The sequence below is a fragment of the Ornithorhynchus anatinus genome, chromosome X5 (assembly GCF_004115215.2).
Source record: "Ornithorhynchus anatinus isolate Pmale09 chromosome X5, mOrnAna1.pri.v4, whole genome shotgun sequence".
Lineage (NCBI taxonomy): Eukaryota > Metazoa > Chordata > Mammalia > Monotremata > Ornithorhynchidae > Ornithorhynchus > Ornithorhynchus anatinus.
Genome location: NC_041753.1, coordinates 24030937 through 24047592, shown reverse-complemented (window position 1 = coordinate 24047592; position 16656 = coordinate 24030937). Strand labels below are relative to the sequence as shown.

The 16656-nt window shown below is 47.6% G+C and overlaps 1 protein-coding gene across 5 annotated transcripts; it reads right to left on the bottom strand.

Annotated features, from left to right (window-relative positions):
• Positions 1-307: 307 nt before the first annotated feature.
• LOC114807955 (butyrophilin-like protein 1) lies at positions 308-15717 on the bottom strand. Of its 5 annotated transcripts, none has more exons than XM_039910906.1 (5): positions 15392-15717; positions 11485-11608; positions 4419-4703; positions 2461-2577; positions 308-1249 (listed from the first exon to the last, which is right to left on the bottom strand). In XM_039910906.1, exons 2-5 carry the CDS (start codon positions 11591-11593, stop codon positions 1227-1229), a joined length of 534 nt encoding a protein of 177 aa, XP_039766840.1. In that variant the 5' UTR covers positions 11594-11608; positions 15392-15717; the 3' UTR covers positions 308-1226. The 5 variants fall into 5 exon arrangements, with proteins under 5 accessions (XP_039766840.1, XP_028910736.1, XP_028910740.1 ...); XM_029054903.2 differs by having other exon boundaries at positions 4637-4703; XM_029054907.1 differs by lacking the exons at positions 11485-11608; positions 15392-15717 and adding an exon at positions 10019-10570 and having other exon boundaries at positions 4637-4703.
• Between the last annotated feature and the right edge of the window lie 939 nt (positions 15718-16656).

Sequence of the window (16656 nt, the reverse complement as noted above, 5' to 3'; positions counted from 1 at the left end):
AGAGAGGAGACACCTGATCTGAGTGGGGGAATCCGATGGTTGGTGGGAACTCACAACTGGGATCTGAGGTGCAGGAAGAAAAAGAAGAAAGATGGAGAGTAGGAAATGAGGAGGAGGAGGAGGAAGAGCACGGGCCTGGAAATCAGAAGGACCTGGGTTCTAATCCCCCCTCCGCCACTTGTCTGCTGTGTGGTCTAAGGCAAATCACTTAACTTCTCTATGCCTCAGTTACCTCATCTGGAAAATGGGGATTAAGACTGTGAGCCCTATGTGGGACATGGACTGTGCCTAATCTGATTACCTTAAATCTACCCCACTGCCTAATACAGTACCTGGCACATAGTAAGCATTTAACAAATACAAAAAAAAAAAAAAGAAGGCAGAGAAGGCCTGTCACCTTCTCTTTTCCTAGCCAGGGAGGGGCTGGCCCTCCATGGTTCAAGTTCCAGGATGGATCTGAAGCTAATCTATTGGCCAGGGAGAGCTGGGCTCCTTGTCATTCTGGGAAACTGTGTGGCTTTCCACTGTGGATCCTGACAATTCAGGAAGCAGGATTCTGTGCAGAGAAGACAGGATGAACCCCAAGAGACACAGCAGTTGGGATGTGGCATAGAGCAAACCTGATTCCTCCTGCCGCCACACCGTTGAGGCTGCCGACTATATTCACAGACATCAAAATCTCTTTACGAATGTTTTGGTCATGATCGATTTTAGGGCGTTTTAGCTGACCGTCCGTGGATCTGTTGATGGTCGGCAGCTCTCTTCTCTGTCCTCAAAGATGCAGAGGTCCAAGGGTTCATGGAGGAGGGTCCGGACCAGTCACTGTCCCGAGAACTGGGCTGGAAGTAGGGTTTCTGGGCACAGGTGACTCTGTGGAGGGACAGGTTAGATTTGTGCAGAGAGAGAAGGCAGATGAAGAAGGTGTGGTCTGAGGAGGTTGGGATTTTTAGAGTTGATGAGGTTAGAGACTGTACAGTGACTAGAGATGATGAGATCAAGTGGTTGTTCAAACTGGAGAGTTGGTGAGTAGAGGTGGAGCTGGTGGTTGGAGGAGTTGAGAGGGGAGAGGAAGCGGGAAGCAGGAAGGTCGTTGGGAACATCCACATGAATATTGAAGTTGCTGAGGATCAGTGCAGGGGCGGGAAAAGAGAGAAGGAATGTTTCAAAGGGATCAAAATGGTTCAGAAAGTTGTAGGTAGGGCCTTGGGGGTGGTAGATGATGGCCATTAGTTCCACTGGTTGAAAAGGCCTTCAAAAGAAGAGAAAGAGAAGGTTAGTACACACCACCCCACTCCTCAAGAACCTCCAGAGGTTGTCCAAACACCTTGATATCAAACAGAAACTCCTTACCATGGGCTTTAATACATTCAGTCAGCTTGCCCCCTCCTACTTTACCTCACCTATTTCCTACTACAGCCCAGCCTGCACACTTTGCTCCTCTAGCGCCAGTTTACTCACTGTACCTCGATCTCGTCTGTCTCACCGCCAACCCCTTGCCCGTGTCCTCCCTCTGATCTGAAACTCCTCCTCCTTCATATTCAACAGACTACCGCTCTCCTCGGCTTTCCCTTTAAAATCACCTTTCCTCCAAGAGGCCTTCCCCAACTAACACCTAATTTCCCCTATTTGCCCTGCCTTCTGTGCCATCTATGCATTTAGATCTCTACCCTGTAATCATTCAATCGATTAATCAATCGATCAAAGCACTGTACTAAGTGGTTGGAAGAGTACCACATAACAGAGTTGGTGGACATGCTCCCTGCCCACAAGGAGCTTACAGTCTGATTCTGACCCCACCCCCAGCCCCCCCAGCACTTATGCCCATATCCCTAAACTCTGCTATTTCCCCTAATTGAAATTCATTTTAATGAGTGTCTTCCCCTGTAGACTGTGAGCTCCTTGGGGGCAGGAAACCTATCTACCAACTCTGCTGTAGTGTACTCTCCCAAGTGTTTAGAACAGGATTCTGCGCACACTCTCCCTCACTTTGAAGACTTACTAAAGGCACATCTCCTCCAAGAAGCCTTCCCTAAGCCCTTCTCTGCTCTTCTACCACCCCTTTCTGCATCACCCTGACTTGCTCCCTTCATTCATCCTCTCTCCCATTCCCACAGCACATATGTATATATCTGATTATATCTCTTATTTATTTAGGTACATTAATATCTGTCTCCCCCTCTTGACTGTGAGCTCACTGTGGGCAGGGAATGTGTCTGTTTTGTTATATTGTACTCTCCCAAGTACTTAATACAGTGCTTTGCACACAGTATGCACTCAGTAAATGTAATTGAATGAAAGTAAGCCCTCAGTAAATGTAACTGAATGAAAGTAAGCCCTCAATAAATACCATCGATTGATTGATTGCCTGACACATTCAAAGTCCCCATCCTTCACCTGTCCATCTCTCTCCAGGGGTCAGGGACTCCCCTGTTCCCCATGTTCTCCCCTTCCTTGTTTTACCTCTTCTCCTGTACATGGTCCAGAGGCATGCAGCGATACTGAGAAGAAATATTACATTTAGGGCTCCACTCACAGCCAGACCTCGCAGACAGGAATTGTCCTGGGAGAAAAAGTAATCTGAAACGCAAACATCCAGAGGTTCATTGTGTGTTAAGTTTTCTCTTCTGTTCAGGAAATAGCTGAGCCTCCCTCACCCACTCCGGTCCATCCGTCCAGGCTCTCCCCCAGGATGGAAGGGAATGAGCAGGTCACCACAGGGGCAACACTCTCCACCATTTGAGTTGCAGGAGTATCCCAGGTCTCCCAGCAACCAATGAGCTGCAGCTCAGAAACCTCCCCTTGGGGGGGGCGCTCAGAACTGACCCAGTTTCCCCAGGACGAAGCTGACCCCAAACCCCGGATCCCCGGCCCGCAGGGGTGGATCCATTCGAGTCATTAGAGTTCTGACCTAGAACCAGAACTTTAGGGCACAGCTGCACCATTCCAGAGGAAAATGACTAATCCAGGTGTCCGACTGGATATCAGGCCAGGGCACAGGTATCAGGGACTGCAGCCCAGTAATACAGTCTCCTGAGCACTCTGTCCCACCCCTACTCAGCCCATTCTCATCCTCCCTCCGATCTTCTCTAACCAAAGCAGATCAGGTCAGTCTGCCACGCCGCGGACAGAACCGGGCTTTTTCCCACAGGGCAGGGTCCACTACTTACACAGAGCATGGCTGTTTAGAACTCCACACCCACATCTGTTCCCACCAGGAAGATTAAACCTTCCATAGGAGGGAAGAATTGGGCTCACCCACTCAGAAACCTGCATTAGCAGAAGCTGGGTTATTCCAAGACGGCACAGGGCATCACCGGTAAATCTTGGAATGGTTGGATCCCGGCACCCAGACCTGAATCAGCTCTGGAGCTCTCTGGTCCTAACCCTCATGGAGAAGCAGTGGGGCCTAGTGGAAAGGGATTCGGAGGACCTGGGTTCTAATCCTAGCTTTGCCAGATCCCTGCTAGGTGACCTTGGGCAAGTCACTTAATTGTTGATGATGATGTTGGTATTTGTTAAGCGCTTACTATGTGCCGAGCACTGTTCTAAGCGCTGGGGTAGACACAGGGGAATCAGGTTGTCCCACGTGGGGCTCACAGTCTTAATCCCCATTTTACAGATGAGGGAACTGAGGCACCGAGAAGTTAAGTGACTTGCCCACAGTCACACAGCTGACAAGCGGCAGAGCCGGGATTTGAACTCATGACCTCTGACTCCCAAGCCCGTGCTCTTTCCACTGAGCCACGCTGCTTCTCCTCAATCTGTGAAAGGGGGATTAAATATCGATTTTTCTTCCTACTTAGAATGTGGGACAGGGATGGTGTCTGACCTCCTCATCTTGCTTCTGCCCAGTGCTGAATACAGGGCTTTGCACTTAGTAAGTTCTTTTTAGATTGTGAACCCAAGGATCAGGGACTTGTGTCTAATTTCTACCTGTATATTCTTTCCCAGTGCTTAGTACAGCTCTTTAAACACACTAAGCACTGAATAAATACTATTACTGTTAATAACAAATAGCAGCATTATTATTAATCAAAGTATTTATTGAGCACTTAATATGCATTGAGTACTGTGCTAAGCACTTGGGAGAGTATGATTCAACAGAGTTAGAAGACATATTCCCTGCCCACAACGAACTTACAGTCTAGAGAGATAATAACGATACTTTTATTATTATCATATATTGTTATACATATTGTTATATTATTATTATTGTTATCATTATTGTTGTTGTTCTAGAGAGGCCAGGAGGACTGATTGGTTCTGGGCATCTGAGACTCCAGTAGGGAAAACACCAAACCGGGACTCCGCAAATCCCATTCACCGATTCACTCTCCAGGGAAAGCTATACTCAGAGAACAAGCACAGATGAGGTTGACTGTTTGCCTCATGACAGGGCACAAGCGTCCTTCCTTTACCTGATGCATTGACACTTGATTCCTTCTCCTGCTTCAGCAGGGGGTTCAAAATAGAGCAAGTGATCACCCCACTGTTCTCTTTTCTGAGCGTAAAACCGACTTCCATTCGATAAAGGTCATCGGCATCCCGAGAAATTATTGGATCGGACACCATGGACAAAGTCTTCCCAGTGGAATCTCTCCACTGAACTCGGGGCTCTGGGAACCATCCCGCTGACCTGCACAGCAGCCTTATCTCCGCCGTCTCGAGCCCTTCAACGTGGATAGTGGGTGATGATCCTACACCTAGGGATGCAAAGGATGTAAAATCGAACAGCTTAGATCTGGTTCAGTTCTTACACACAGTGACCCTCCACCCATCCTCCCCCTCTCCCACACATCCTCCATAGTCTCCTCCCTTTTAAACTAAGCTACATTGCGGCTGTTTGGACATATTCAAGTTGCTTTTATGTTTTCCTGCTTGTCTCCATTGTCAAATCTACTACTTCCAAGAGGAACGGAGCCCCAATCACCTAGTATACCTGGTTGGGGATATGCCTACGATTGATCGATTGAAGCTCGTTGTGGGCAGGGAACATATCTACCGACTCTGTTGTCCTCATCCACGTGCATTGCACACTCTAAGCACTCGATAAATACCATTGATTGATTGATTAGAATAAAGGAAAAGAGTCATAATTGAAAACAAGGATAGCAGCTTTATAAGCCTCGGCCAAATACACGTGGCGAGCCATAGAATTCTAATGAATTATTTGGTACGAAGAGAGACTTAGTCAAGGAAACCAGTCACAATGTGGGGACCAGCTACAAATCTCTGAAGAGGGAAAGGTATCCATTCCTCTGGCAACTGGAAGCAGGCTAAAACTAAAACTAGGAAAAATAAAACTGGGAGCATGCTTACGTATCTTCTATCCTAAAAAAACCCCCGTCTTTGGACCCCACGACTCCCTCTAGTTATCACTCCATCTCCTTCCTACCATTCCTTTCCAAACTCGAGTGAGTTGTCCACACTCACTGCCTCTCCTTGTCTCTTAGACCCCTCCCAATCTAGCTTCCACCTCTTTCACTCTGTGAAACTGCCCGTTCAAATGTCCCTAACGATCTCCTTTTTGCCAAATCCAATGGCCTCTACTTCATCCTAATCCTTCTTGACCTCTCAGCAGCCTTTGACACTGTGGACAACCCCCTGCTTCTGGAAACATCATCTAATCTCGGCTTCAGTGACACTCTCCTCTCCTGATTCTACTCCAATCTCTTCTGTGGGCTCCTCTTCTGCCTCTCACCATCTAACTATGGGAGTCCCTCAAGACTCAGGTCTGGGTCTCCTTCTACACCCCTTCCCCAACTACACCCACTCCCTCAGAGAACTCATTCACTCTTACGGTAGAGAAACAGCATGGCTTAGAGGAAAGAGCTCGGGCTTGGGAGTCAAAGATTGTGGGTTCTGATCCTGGCTCCGCCACTTATCAGCTGTGTGACTCTGGGCAAGTCACTTAACTTCTCTGTGCCTCAGTTATCTCATCTGTAAAATGAGGATTAAGACTGTGAGCCCCATGTGGGACAACCTGATTACCTTGTATCTACCTGAGTGCTTAGAACAGTGCTTGGCACATAGTCAGCACTTAACAAATACCATCGTTATTATTCAAATACTATCTCTATGCGGATGATTCCCAAATCTACACCTCCAGCCTTGACCTCTCGCCTTCTCTGCCGTCTAGTATTTCCTCCTGCTTTCAGGTTATCTCTACTTGGATGTCCCATGGACACCTCTAACTAAACATGTCCAAAACAGAATGCCTCATCTTTCCACTCAAACCCTCTACTAACCCCACAAGATTTCCCCTGCCTTGTAGACAACACCACTAGTCTCCCTATCTCACAAGTCCATAACCTTGGCATTATCCTCGACTCTTTTCTCTCATTCAACTCATAAATTTAATCAATCACCAAATCCTCCTGTTCTACTTTCACTACGTCTCTAGAATCTATCCCTTTCTCTCCATCCAAATTGCTACCACTCTGGTCCAAGTATTATCATATCCTGCCTTGACTAGTGCATCAGACTCTTCACTGACCTCCGTACCTCCTCTCTCTCCCCACTGCAGTCCATATATCACTCTGCTGCCCAGTTCATTTTTCTAAAAAGCCATTAAGTCCATTTTCCCCTACTCTTCAAAAATCTCCAGTGATTGCCTATTCATCTCCGCATCAAAAAGAAACTCCTTACCGTTGGCTTTGAAGCACTCAATCACTTTTCCTCCTGCTATGATACCTCTCTGATTTCCTACTACAACACAGACCTCACACTTTTCTCCTCTAACATCAACTCACTGTACCTCAATCTTGTCTATCCTACTGGCAACCCTTTGTCCTTATCCTCCCTCTGACCTGAAACGTCCCCCCCCCCACCTTCAAAGCCTTATTAAAATCACCCCTCCTCCAAGAGGCCTTCCCCGATTAATCCCTCATTTCCCCTACTCCTTCTCCCTTTTGTGTTGCCCTGGTACTTGGATTTGTAAACTTAAGCTCTTGAAAGTCACCCCACACTTAGCCCCATAGCACATTTTATTTTAATATCTTTCTCCCCTTCTAGACTGGAAACTCCTTGCTGTCAGGGGTCATGCTACCACTCTGCTGTATTATACTCTCTTACTACTTACTACAGTTCTCTGTGCACAGTAAATGATTAATTCTTGCCACTGTGACACTGACTGATTGAATGATGGATTGAGCAGGCTAGCAGAAGCAGTGCCCCCTAAGATTTAGATAAAGAAGACAGATAATAGCCATCTTAGGTCTCTGTGAGTAGCCATGAATGGTTTCAGTGAAGTTTAAACCTATATAAATGAACCAAACCTTCCAAGAAAACTCAGAAGGGCTTCCAAATTGTCATCTCAAAGCCCAACAACATGCTAAAATAACTTTTCTCTGGGAATTCTTTCCCTTCTAAATGACTGCTCAGGGAAAGAGGGGGGATGATCCTGAGAAGGAGTGCTCTAAATTGTCTGCCCTTCTCAAAACATGAACAAACTCTACTGTACTCTCCCAAACACTTAGAACAGTGTTCTGCAACCAATCAATTGTATTTATTGAGGTCTTACTGTGTGCAGAACACTGTATTGAGCACTTGGGAGAGAACAATATGACAGAGTTGGTGGACACGCTCCCCGACCCAAACGAGCTGACAGTCTAGAGGGGGAAACTGACATTAATATAAATAAATAAATTACGGATTTGTGCACAAGTGCAGTGGGGTTGAAGCGGGAGGTAAATAAAGGGAGCAAGTCAGGGCAACACAGAAGGCAGTGGGAGGAGAGGAAATGAAGGCTTTGTCAGGAAAGGCCTCTTGGAGATGTGCCTTCAGTAAGGCTTTGAAGGTGGGGAGGGTGATTATTTGTTGACTATGAAGAGGAAGGGTGTGCCAGACCAGAGGCAGGATGTGCGCCAGAGGTTGGGGGTGAGATAGACGAGATTGAGATACAGTGAAAAGATTGGCATTAGAGGAGCGAAGTGTGTGGGTTAGAGTGTAGTAGGAGAGTAGCGAGGTGAGGTAGGAGGGGGCAAGGTGATTGAGTGTTTTAAAGCCGACGGTAAGGAGTTTCTGCAATCCGCCAGACAATTACCCTCCCCCTCTTTCAAAGCCTTACTGAAGGCACATCTCCTCCAAGAGGCCTTCCCCGACTAAGCCCCACTTTTCCTCATCTCCCATTCCCTTCCTCGGCACCCTGACTTGCTCCCTTTGCTCTTTGACCCCTCCCCACCCCACAGCGGTAATGTATATAGCTGTCATTTTACTTATTTATATTGATGTCTGTTTAATTGTACTGATGTCCATCTCCCCACATCTAGACTGTGAGCTTGTTGTGGGCAGGGATTGTCTCTCTTTATTGCTGTATTGTACTTTCCTCAGCCCTTAATACACTCTTAGTACACTCTGCACACAGTAAGCGCTCAATAAATAAGACTGAATGAATGACTGAATGAATGCAGAGGTGAATGGTCAACTACTGGAAGTTTTCGAAGAGTGGGGAAATGTGGACTGAATATTTTTGTAGAAAAATGATCCGGGCAGCAGAGTGAAGTATGAACTGGGCTGGACTGGACTGGGGGGAGACAGGAGTCAGGGAGTTCAACAAGGAGGCTGATACAGTAATCAAGGAGGGATAGGATAAACACTTGGATTACTGTGGTTGCAGTTTGAGTGAAGAGGAAAGAGCGATTTTAGTGACATTGTAAAGGTCGAATGGACAGGATTTAGTGATAGATTGAATGTGTGGGTTGAATTTATGTAAATATCTCAATTTGTTTTCTTATTTCTATTAAAGCCTGTCTCCCTTGCTAAATTGAAAACTTTCCATAAACTGGGAAGGTTCTTTCAACTCCACTTTTTTTTAATGGCATCTGTTAAACACTTAAGATGTTCCAGCCACTGTACTAAGCACTGGGGTAGATAGGAGATAAGCAGGTTGGAGACAGTCCCTGTCCCACATAGGGCTCCCAGTCTTAACCCCCATTTTCCAGATGAGGTAACTGAGTCATAGAGAAGTTTAGTGACTTGTCCAAGGTCACGCAGCAGACAAGTGGTGGATCTGGTATTAGTACCGAGGTCCTTCTGACTCCTAGGCTCTTGCTCTATTGATTGGGGCACACTGCTTCGCTGTTATATTGTACTCTGCCAAGTGCTTAGAACAGTGCTCTGCTCACAGTGAGCACTCAATACGATTGATTGAACTGCTGGAATCCAAACCACAAAGTTCTCCCCGACGTTTAGCGAGCTCAATAGGTCTGGGCCCTACTCTTACAGAAACTAGACGCCTCTGGGGAAGATTGAGGTCCCTTGAGGCAGAGATTGTGGGATTGTCCCTGGGCTCCAGAAGAAATGGGGAGGAACTGCTGGTTTTTCCAGAGCTCAGACTGTAAGATGGAACCAGAAAAAGAGAATCAGGGCAGTTCCTCTTTACTAATCCCATTTGGGAGTCTGGATTTTTGTTCTTGTAATCTAAAGTCTCTAGGTCACGGATTCTAATCCCGGCTCTGCCACCTGGCAGCTGTGTGACTTTGGGCAAGTCATTTAACTTCTCGGTGACTCAGTTACCTCATCTGGAAAATGGGGATTAAGACTGAGCACCATAGACTATGTCCAACCTGATTAGCTTGTATCTACCCCAGGGCTTAGAACAGTGCCTGGCACATAGTAAACTCCTAACAGATACCATACAAAAAAATAATCCAAGGACGGGTGGCTAGGTCAGGACTCCCCCATCTCCTTCTTCATTGTCTTCAATCTCCCCATCCCTAATGAATGGAGACGTCTCCCTGTTCCTAATCCCCTATTCAATGCCTTCCTATGCTCTGTATTTGTTAAGTGCTCACTAAGTACTGAGCACTGTTCTAAACACTGGGTTGGATACAAGATAATCAGGATAAGCACAGTCTCTGTGCCACACGGGGCTCAGAGTCTAAGGGGAATGGACTTCAACAGGAAACGTTGTGGGCAAGGGCTTTGTCTATTCTGTATCACCAACCCTAGCCACCTGTCACAGTCCCTGTAAGAGTTTTTTGACTGATGAATTGATAGAAGGTAACAAGTGACTTACCGATTGCATGCAGCTCATACATCGCTTCCACAGAATATTTGTCCGACCAGAATTGACACGTGTAATTCCCCGTGTCAGAGGCCCTCACTTGGTGTATCCTCAGAGCCACTCTCCCTTCGGTGATGGCGTCTCTCACCACAATTGTTCTCCCCGGAACTCTGGCATCTGCTCAGCCTCCTGATCCGTCCCCTCCTCATAAAGGCACAGTAGGCCGGAGTTGTCAGATCGGAGCCACCTGATTCCCATGTGCTCAGCGTTCGTCTTTGGGTAGAGCGAGCACTGGACCTCGGCATCTTCTCCAATCGCGACCAGGATGGGCTGATTTGGGCATTCCACAGAAAACTGCCCTGTGGCTTTGGTCAAGAAAGGAGCTGAGGATAGGGGGTGATGCAGGTGCCCGGCAGAAGCTAAACAGTCTCCTCGGCCTTGAGGGGAGAAGAGCTTCCTTTTGCCTCTCCTCATTAACTTCAGACTCTGTGCCTTTTTACTTTTTTTAATGGTATTTGTTAAGTGCTTACTATGTAGCAGGCATTGTACTAAGCCCTGGAGTAGATACATGATAATCAGGTTGGACACAATCCATGTCCCACATGAGGCTCACAGTCTTAATCCCCATTTACAGATGAGGGAACCGAGGACTAGAAAAATGAAGTGACTTGCTTAAGGTCACACAGCAGTGAAGTGGTGGATCCAGATTAGAATCCAGTTCCTTCTGGCCAGATTTTTCAGTCAAGACCCACAGAGTGCTGGGGATACTGAGAAAATGTCATTGGTACAGCTCTGCCCTGTGGCTGAGAGGGAGAGGAGGGAGGAGACAAATCGATTCTCCCATTTGTACCCAAACCTGCATGCCCCCCCGCCCCCTCACCCTATGATTCAAGAACAATGGAGTTTTCTGGATTTTTGTTTGGATTTGATCATAACCTGAGATGAACTATAATGTTCCATTCAAAAATGCTACTGACTGGCAAGCTGGCTCTTTTGATTTGCTTAGTGCTAGGCTACCTGGCTGAGTTCACTAGCTATTCTGAATGGATCCAAGGTGCCTCACTGAGAAGCAGCGTGGCTTAGTGGAAAGAGCACGGGCTTGGGAGTCAGTCGTGGGTTCTAATTCCAGCTCTGCCACTTGTCAGCTGTGTGACTTTGGGCAAGTCACTTAACTTCTCTGGTGCCTCAGTTACCTCATCTGTGAGCCCCATGTGGGAGAACCTCATTACCTTGTATCTACCCCAGCGTTTAGAACAGTGCTTGGCACATAGTAAGCGCTTAATAAATACCATCATTTTTATTATTATTACTCTCCTCCCATGAAGGTGTTCCTTTGGCCAAAGGTGCCTGTTTCTGTTGGGGCTCCAGTCGGTGACCATCTCGTATGGGGCAGGATGGTTGTGCTGCTTTTGAATGTCTGCCCTTCCACCCTGATATGACCAGCACCACAGCCGGGAGAAAGAAAAGGCAGGACTTACCTGAGCCCAGCTGCACCAGCAAGAGAAGGAGATACCAGAGCCGACAGGAGTCCCTCCTGACACTGGAGAAGGAAGAAGAAGCTCCCACATTGTTTAGGCAGTAGGGCATGGGGTTTAAACTGATCTACAGGGAGAGAAATGATCACAGCCTTAGCTAGTCAGCCTGTCCCAAGCTTTTCCACCTATGGACTGCTGCTGTTCTGGCCCATTTACAAAAGCCTCAGCAACAATTTGGAACAGCAAGCTACAAGAGGGAAGGGTTGGAGCAGTTTGAACTTTGTATAACCTTGAGGACCGGACACCTGGTCATCCCTACAGAATTAGGAGACAACAGTGTCAGGGAAAGGGCAGGAAGGCCTGCACCGGATGAGGACTCTTAGGGATTTGTCGGAGGCATTTTATGCGAGTGAGTGGTGGCTATGACAGGGTCCTAATATATAGGGATGTCTGCTGAGATGGGTGCGATGGATGGTGTGGTAACTGGTGACACATCATTACAAGGGTCAGAGCTGTATCCAGAGCATCTGTGGGCAGACGGTTCCCAGATCCGGGGTGGGGTGGGAATGGGGGTGGTGGGGTGTAGATGACACCCAGGTGATGGTAGGACTGACTGAGAGACTAAGTCCAGTGGCAGAAATAGGAGCCGGTAGGGAGGTCAGCCCTCTTTATATCCAAGTTTCCTCATCACATGTGAGAGGCTTAGAGCAACAGGAAGCCCCTTCTCACCCTGAGGGAAATGCTGACGGCTCACTGCGATTGTGTTCTACTCCCCCCACTTCCCCTGGTCCTTCCCTTCCCCACAGTGAGGAAGGAGGTCACTGCCCAGCCACTCAGGCCTCTCCTCGGGTTGGAAACCTTGGGTCAGGGTCACCCCAGGCCTGGCCATGCCCCAGAGCAGCGATGAGGCGGCCGTTCCACTGTCGTCCAGGCCCTGGGGAGAACCTCTGGGGTCTTTAGTGCTTCACCACCACTCATCTGTGGGCGTGGGGGAGAAGCAGGAACCAGACACATCCGGTGGGTGACAGAAATAGCTGTGCACTTCCCATAGAGCTGCCCACCGGTGCTATGGACTCAGAGAACACTGTACTAAGTGCTAGGGAGAGTAATATAAAACAATATAATAGATAAATTCCCTTCCCACAAGGAGCTTACAGTCTGGAGGGGGAGACAGACATTAATATGAGAAAAAATTACAGATATTTACATAGGTGCTGTGGGGGTGGAAGGAGGGATGCATAAAGGGAGCAAGTCAGGGTGATGCAGAAGGGAGTGGGAGAAGAGGAAAGGAGGGCTTAGTTAGACAAGGCCTCTTGGAGGAGATGTGATTTCACTAAGGCTTTGCAAGTGGGAGAGTAATTATCTGACGGCTATGAAGATGGAGGACGTTCCAGGCCAGAGACATGACGTGGGCGAGAGGATGGCGAGGGATAGATGAGATCGAGACACTGTGAGTAGGTTGGCACCAATAAATATGATTGATTGATTCTTGATTTGGCTTTGTAGTTTCTTGTCTATCATTGCATCATTAGTCAGTGTATTGCCTTGACAATAGAATTTTTGACAGTGCTTAACTCTGTGTTTCCCAAATAAAATTTTTTCTACAGGTATGTTTTCGCTGGGGCAAAATGCTATATCACCTTGGGTTTCTTCAGACTTATGTCAGCCCTTAACCTCTGGCTGGTTAGGTGAACAATTCTGCCATCATTTTTGTGTCCTCTTAGGTTTATTCCTTTTAGGTAGTAATGATAATAATAATGATAATAATTGTGGTACTTATTAAGTACTTACTATGTGCCGGGCACTGTATTAAGCGTTAGAGTGGATACAAGCAAACTGGGTTGAACACGGTCCCTGCCCTGCATCATTCATTCATTCAATCATTCAATCATATTTATTAAATGTTTACTGTGTGCAGAGCACTGTGCTAAGTGCTTGGGAAAGTACGATACAACAATAAAGAGAGACAATCCCTGCCCACAACGAGTTCACAGTCTAGAGTGGGGGGGAGACAGACATAAATACAAATAAATAAAATTATAGATATATACATAAGTGCTGTGGGGCTGGGAGAGGGGAAAGAGCAAAGGCAGCAAGTCAGGGAATGGTAGATGAGGAAAAGAGGGGTTTAGTTTGGGAAGGCCTCTTGGAGGAGATGTGCCTTCAATAGGGCTTTGAAGCAGGGGAGAGTGATTGTCTGGAGGATTTGAGGAGGGAAGGTATTTCAGGCCAGAGGCAGGACATGGGCCAGGGGTTGGCGGTGAGACAGGTGAGATCGAGGCACAGTGAGAAGGTTGGCACCAGAGGAGTAATGTAGGTGGTCTGGGTTGTAGAAGGAGAGAAGTGAAGTGAGGTAGGAAGGGGCAAGGTGATGGAGTGCTTTAAAGCCAATGGTGAGCAGTTTTCATTTGATACAGAGGTGGATAGGCAACCAGTGGAGATTTTTGAGGAAGGGGGTGACATATCCTGAAAATTTCTGTAGAAAGCCGATCTGGGCAGCGGAGTGAAGAATGGACTAGAGTGGGATGAGGTTCTCCATCCCCATTTTACAGATGAGGTAACTAAGGCACAGAGAAGTGAAGTGATTTGCCCAAAGCCACCCAGCAGAAAAGAGGAAGAGCAGGGATTAGAATTCATGACCTTCTCACTCCCAGGCCTGTGCTCTATCCACTGCACTATGCTGCTTCCCAATCATTTGTATACAGTTCAAGAATAGGAGCTTCACCTGGTCTACTCTTCCAAACCCACCATGAATGACTTCAACAACCACCTATTTTATGGTATTTGTTAAGTGCTTACTATGTGTTGTCACTGATCTAAGCGCTGGAGTAGATAAAAGCTAATCAGGTTGGATACAGTCCATGTCCCACATGGGGCTCATGGTCTTAATCCCCATTATACAGATGAGGTAACTGAGGCATAGAGAAGTGAGGTGACTTGCCCAAGGTCACACAGACAAGTGGCAGAGCCAGGATTAGAACCAGGTGTTTCTGACTCCCAGGCCTGTGCTCTATCCACTAGGCCATGCTGCTTACCCCTTATGTTTTTCCAGTGAGCAGCTTCCATCCCAGGAGCCCACAGGGATGCCAGTTTGGGGAGAGAAGGAGACAAAAGCCACAGTCCCCGGAGTTACCTGGGCTGTGTGTTGCCTCGTTTACACCCAGAGGATCTTTGCTGGGGAAGGTATTCAGTTCAGCAACCATCTCAACAGGGATCAAACAGAGCTACCAGAACTGGAGAATGAGTCTCCCCTCCAGATGAGAGGTGCAGGGAGAACATGGGGAGTGGGCAGGTGGAAGGGTTTCTTCCTTCCATGTTTTGGAGGATAGGGCATACTGTTAGCAGCTTCCCAAAGAGGAAATCAACAAATAGCTTCAGTTCTTAGTGGATTTGGAAGGTATCCCTTGGTTATTCTGTGCTTCCCAAGTGTCTAATAAAGTGCACTGCAACAGGGAGATAATAATAATAATAATGATGGTATTTGTTAAGCCCTTACTATGTGCCAAGCACTGTTCTAAGCACTGGGGGGATACAAGATACTCAGGTTGTCCCACGGTGGGCTCACAGTCTTAATCCCCATTTTACAGATGAGGTAACTGAGGCACAGAGAAGTAAAGTGACCTGCCCAAAGTCACACAGCTGACAAGAATCCATTTCCTCTGACTCCCGAGCCCGTGCTCTTTCCACTGAGCCACGCTGCTTCTCTTATACTCAATAAGCATTTCTTCTATTACCAGAATAGCAGTTCTATTACAGACAGCAGGGAATTGGCCACCCCCTGTGTGGCTATGGACACTTACAATCCTCCAGCCAGGAGACAGGACAGGGGGCTTGGGGGGTCGGGAAGGTTGGGGAGGGAAGGGGCTGAGCTCCATCAGTCTGACAGCAGAAGGACAAGAGTCACACTAACCTGAATCTTGGTCTTCCACCTCTGACAAACGTGCTTGGCATCCAGTGTTGGAGACTCCAATTGTTTATACACATCAGGCCAGGTATTTCAGAGAAGGATATTTTCTTTTGATACGACTGTGCACCAAATCACGTTGGTATGTAGGTCGTGGGTTGAGGGGGTGGAGTCAACCCCTCCCTTTTATGATGAAAACAAACCACCAACAGCACCAGCAGGTCCCACAGTCTCCCGGGATTCTTGGAGGGGCTGGGAATGAAGAGGAGTTGGTGACCCAGCTGGAAACATGTAGTTCTGGCCACACCAGAAACTGTGAGTCCAGCCTGGCCCAGCCCCAGCCAGACATTAGAGCTGCAAGGTCAATGTCTGATGCTTGTCATCCTCCTCCTCCTCCATCCCTCTCACCTCTTCACCCCTCCCTCCCCTCAGCTTCAGCAGCAATGGTGACTGCTGTTGCCACATTGTGACCGAGGCATTCTGTCCCGCTTCCCAGGCCAAATAGTAGGACCCTTAACTGGTCCTCAGATCCCAGATAGAACCTGAAAAGCTGGGTTCTTCACCCGCTGGGGTGAAGGGGAAGATGGTTCTTTCCACCATAGGATGTAGTTGACTCCCTCTTACTGAAACTTGACATACCAAGTTTAGGCTAACTGTGCATACCCGGTCCCCCCAGACTTGACTTGTGATAAATAGTAAAGTCATTTCAGGGATGGTCCAATTAGGATTTGCAAGCTAACCGTCCTGTGTATTTTTTTTTCATGAGCAGCCTGATATGGGAATATGAGAAATTTGTACCTTGGTCAAGTATGGCCCACCGCAACAAATTATAGCTTCCAGATGACTTTGATTGTATTCCATCGGTTAAAAGACACTATTTTATGGGATGTTTGTGGGTCACTTCCTCTGAATGGTTCCCTCAGTCGAATCTGATTGGTGGGAGGTGAAGGAGCAAGGAAATGATGGGAACTCCACCAGCCCTGCAGCAGTCTGAGGACAGGATCCATCCTCGGCCCCATACCCGTCAGTGCAGAGTGAAAATTTTACCATCCAACTAAGTCCAGGCAGAGGACAGGGAGTAGAGGGTGGGAAGGGGGAGGGGAGAGGTTGGGGGGGGGGGTCTTCCCCAGCACAGTTTGGATTTAAAGTTCACTCTCGGGGAGGTGACGAGGTCATGGCTGAAGTGGCTTCAGCATCTACCACCTCTGTTATATTGTACTTCCCCAAGAGCTTAATACTGCCCACGATAAGCATTCAGTAGTGCTCATTGA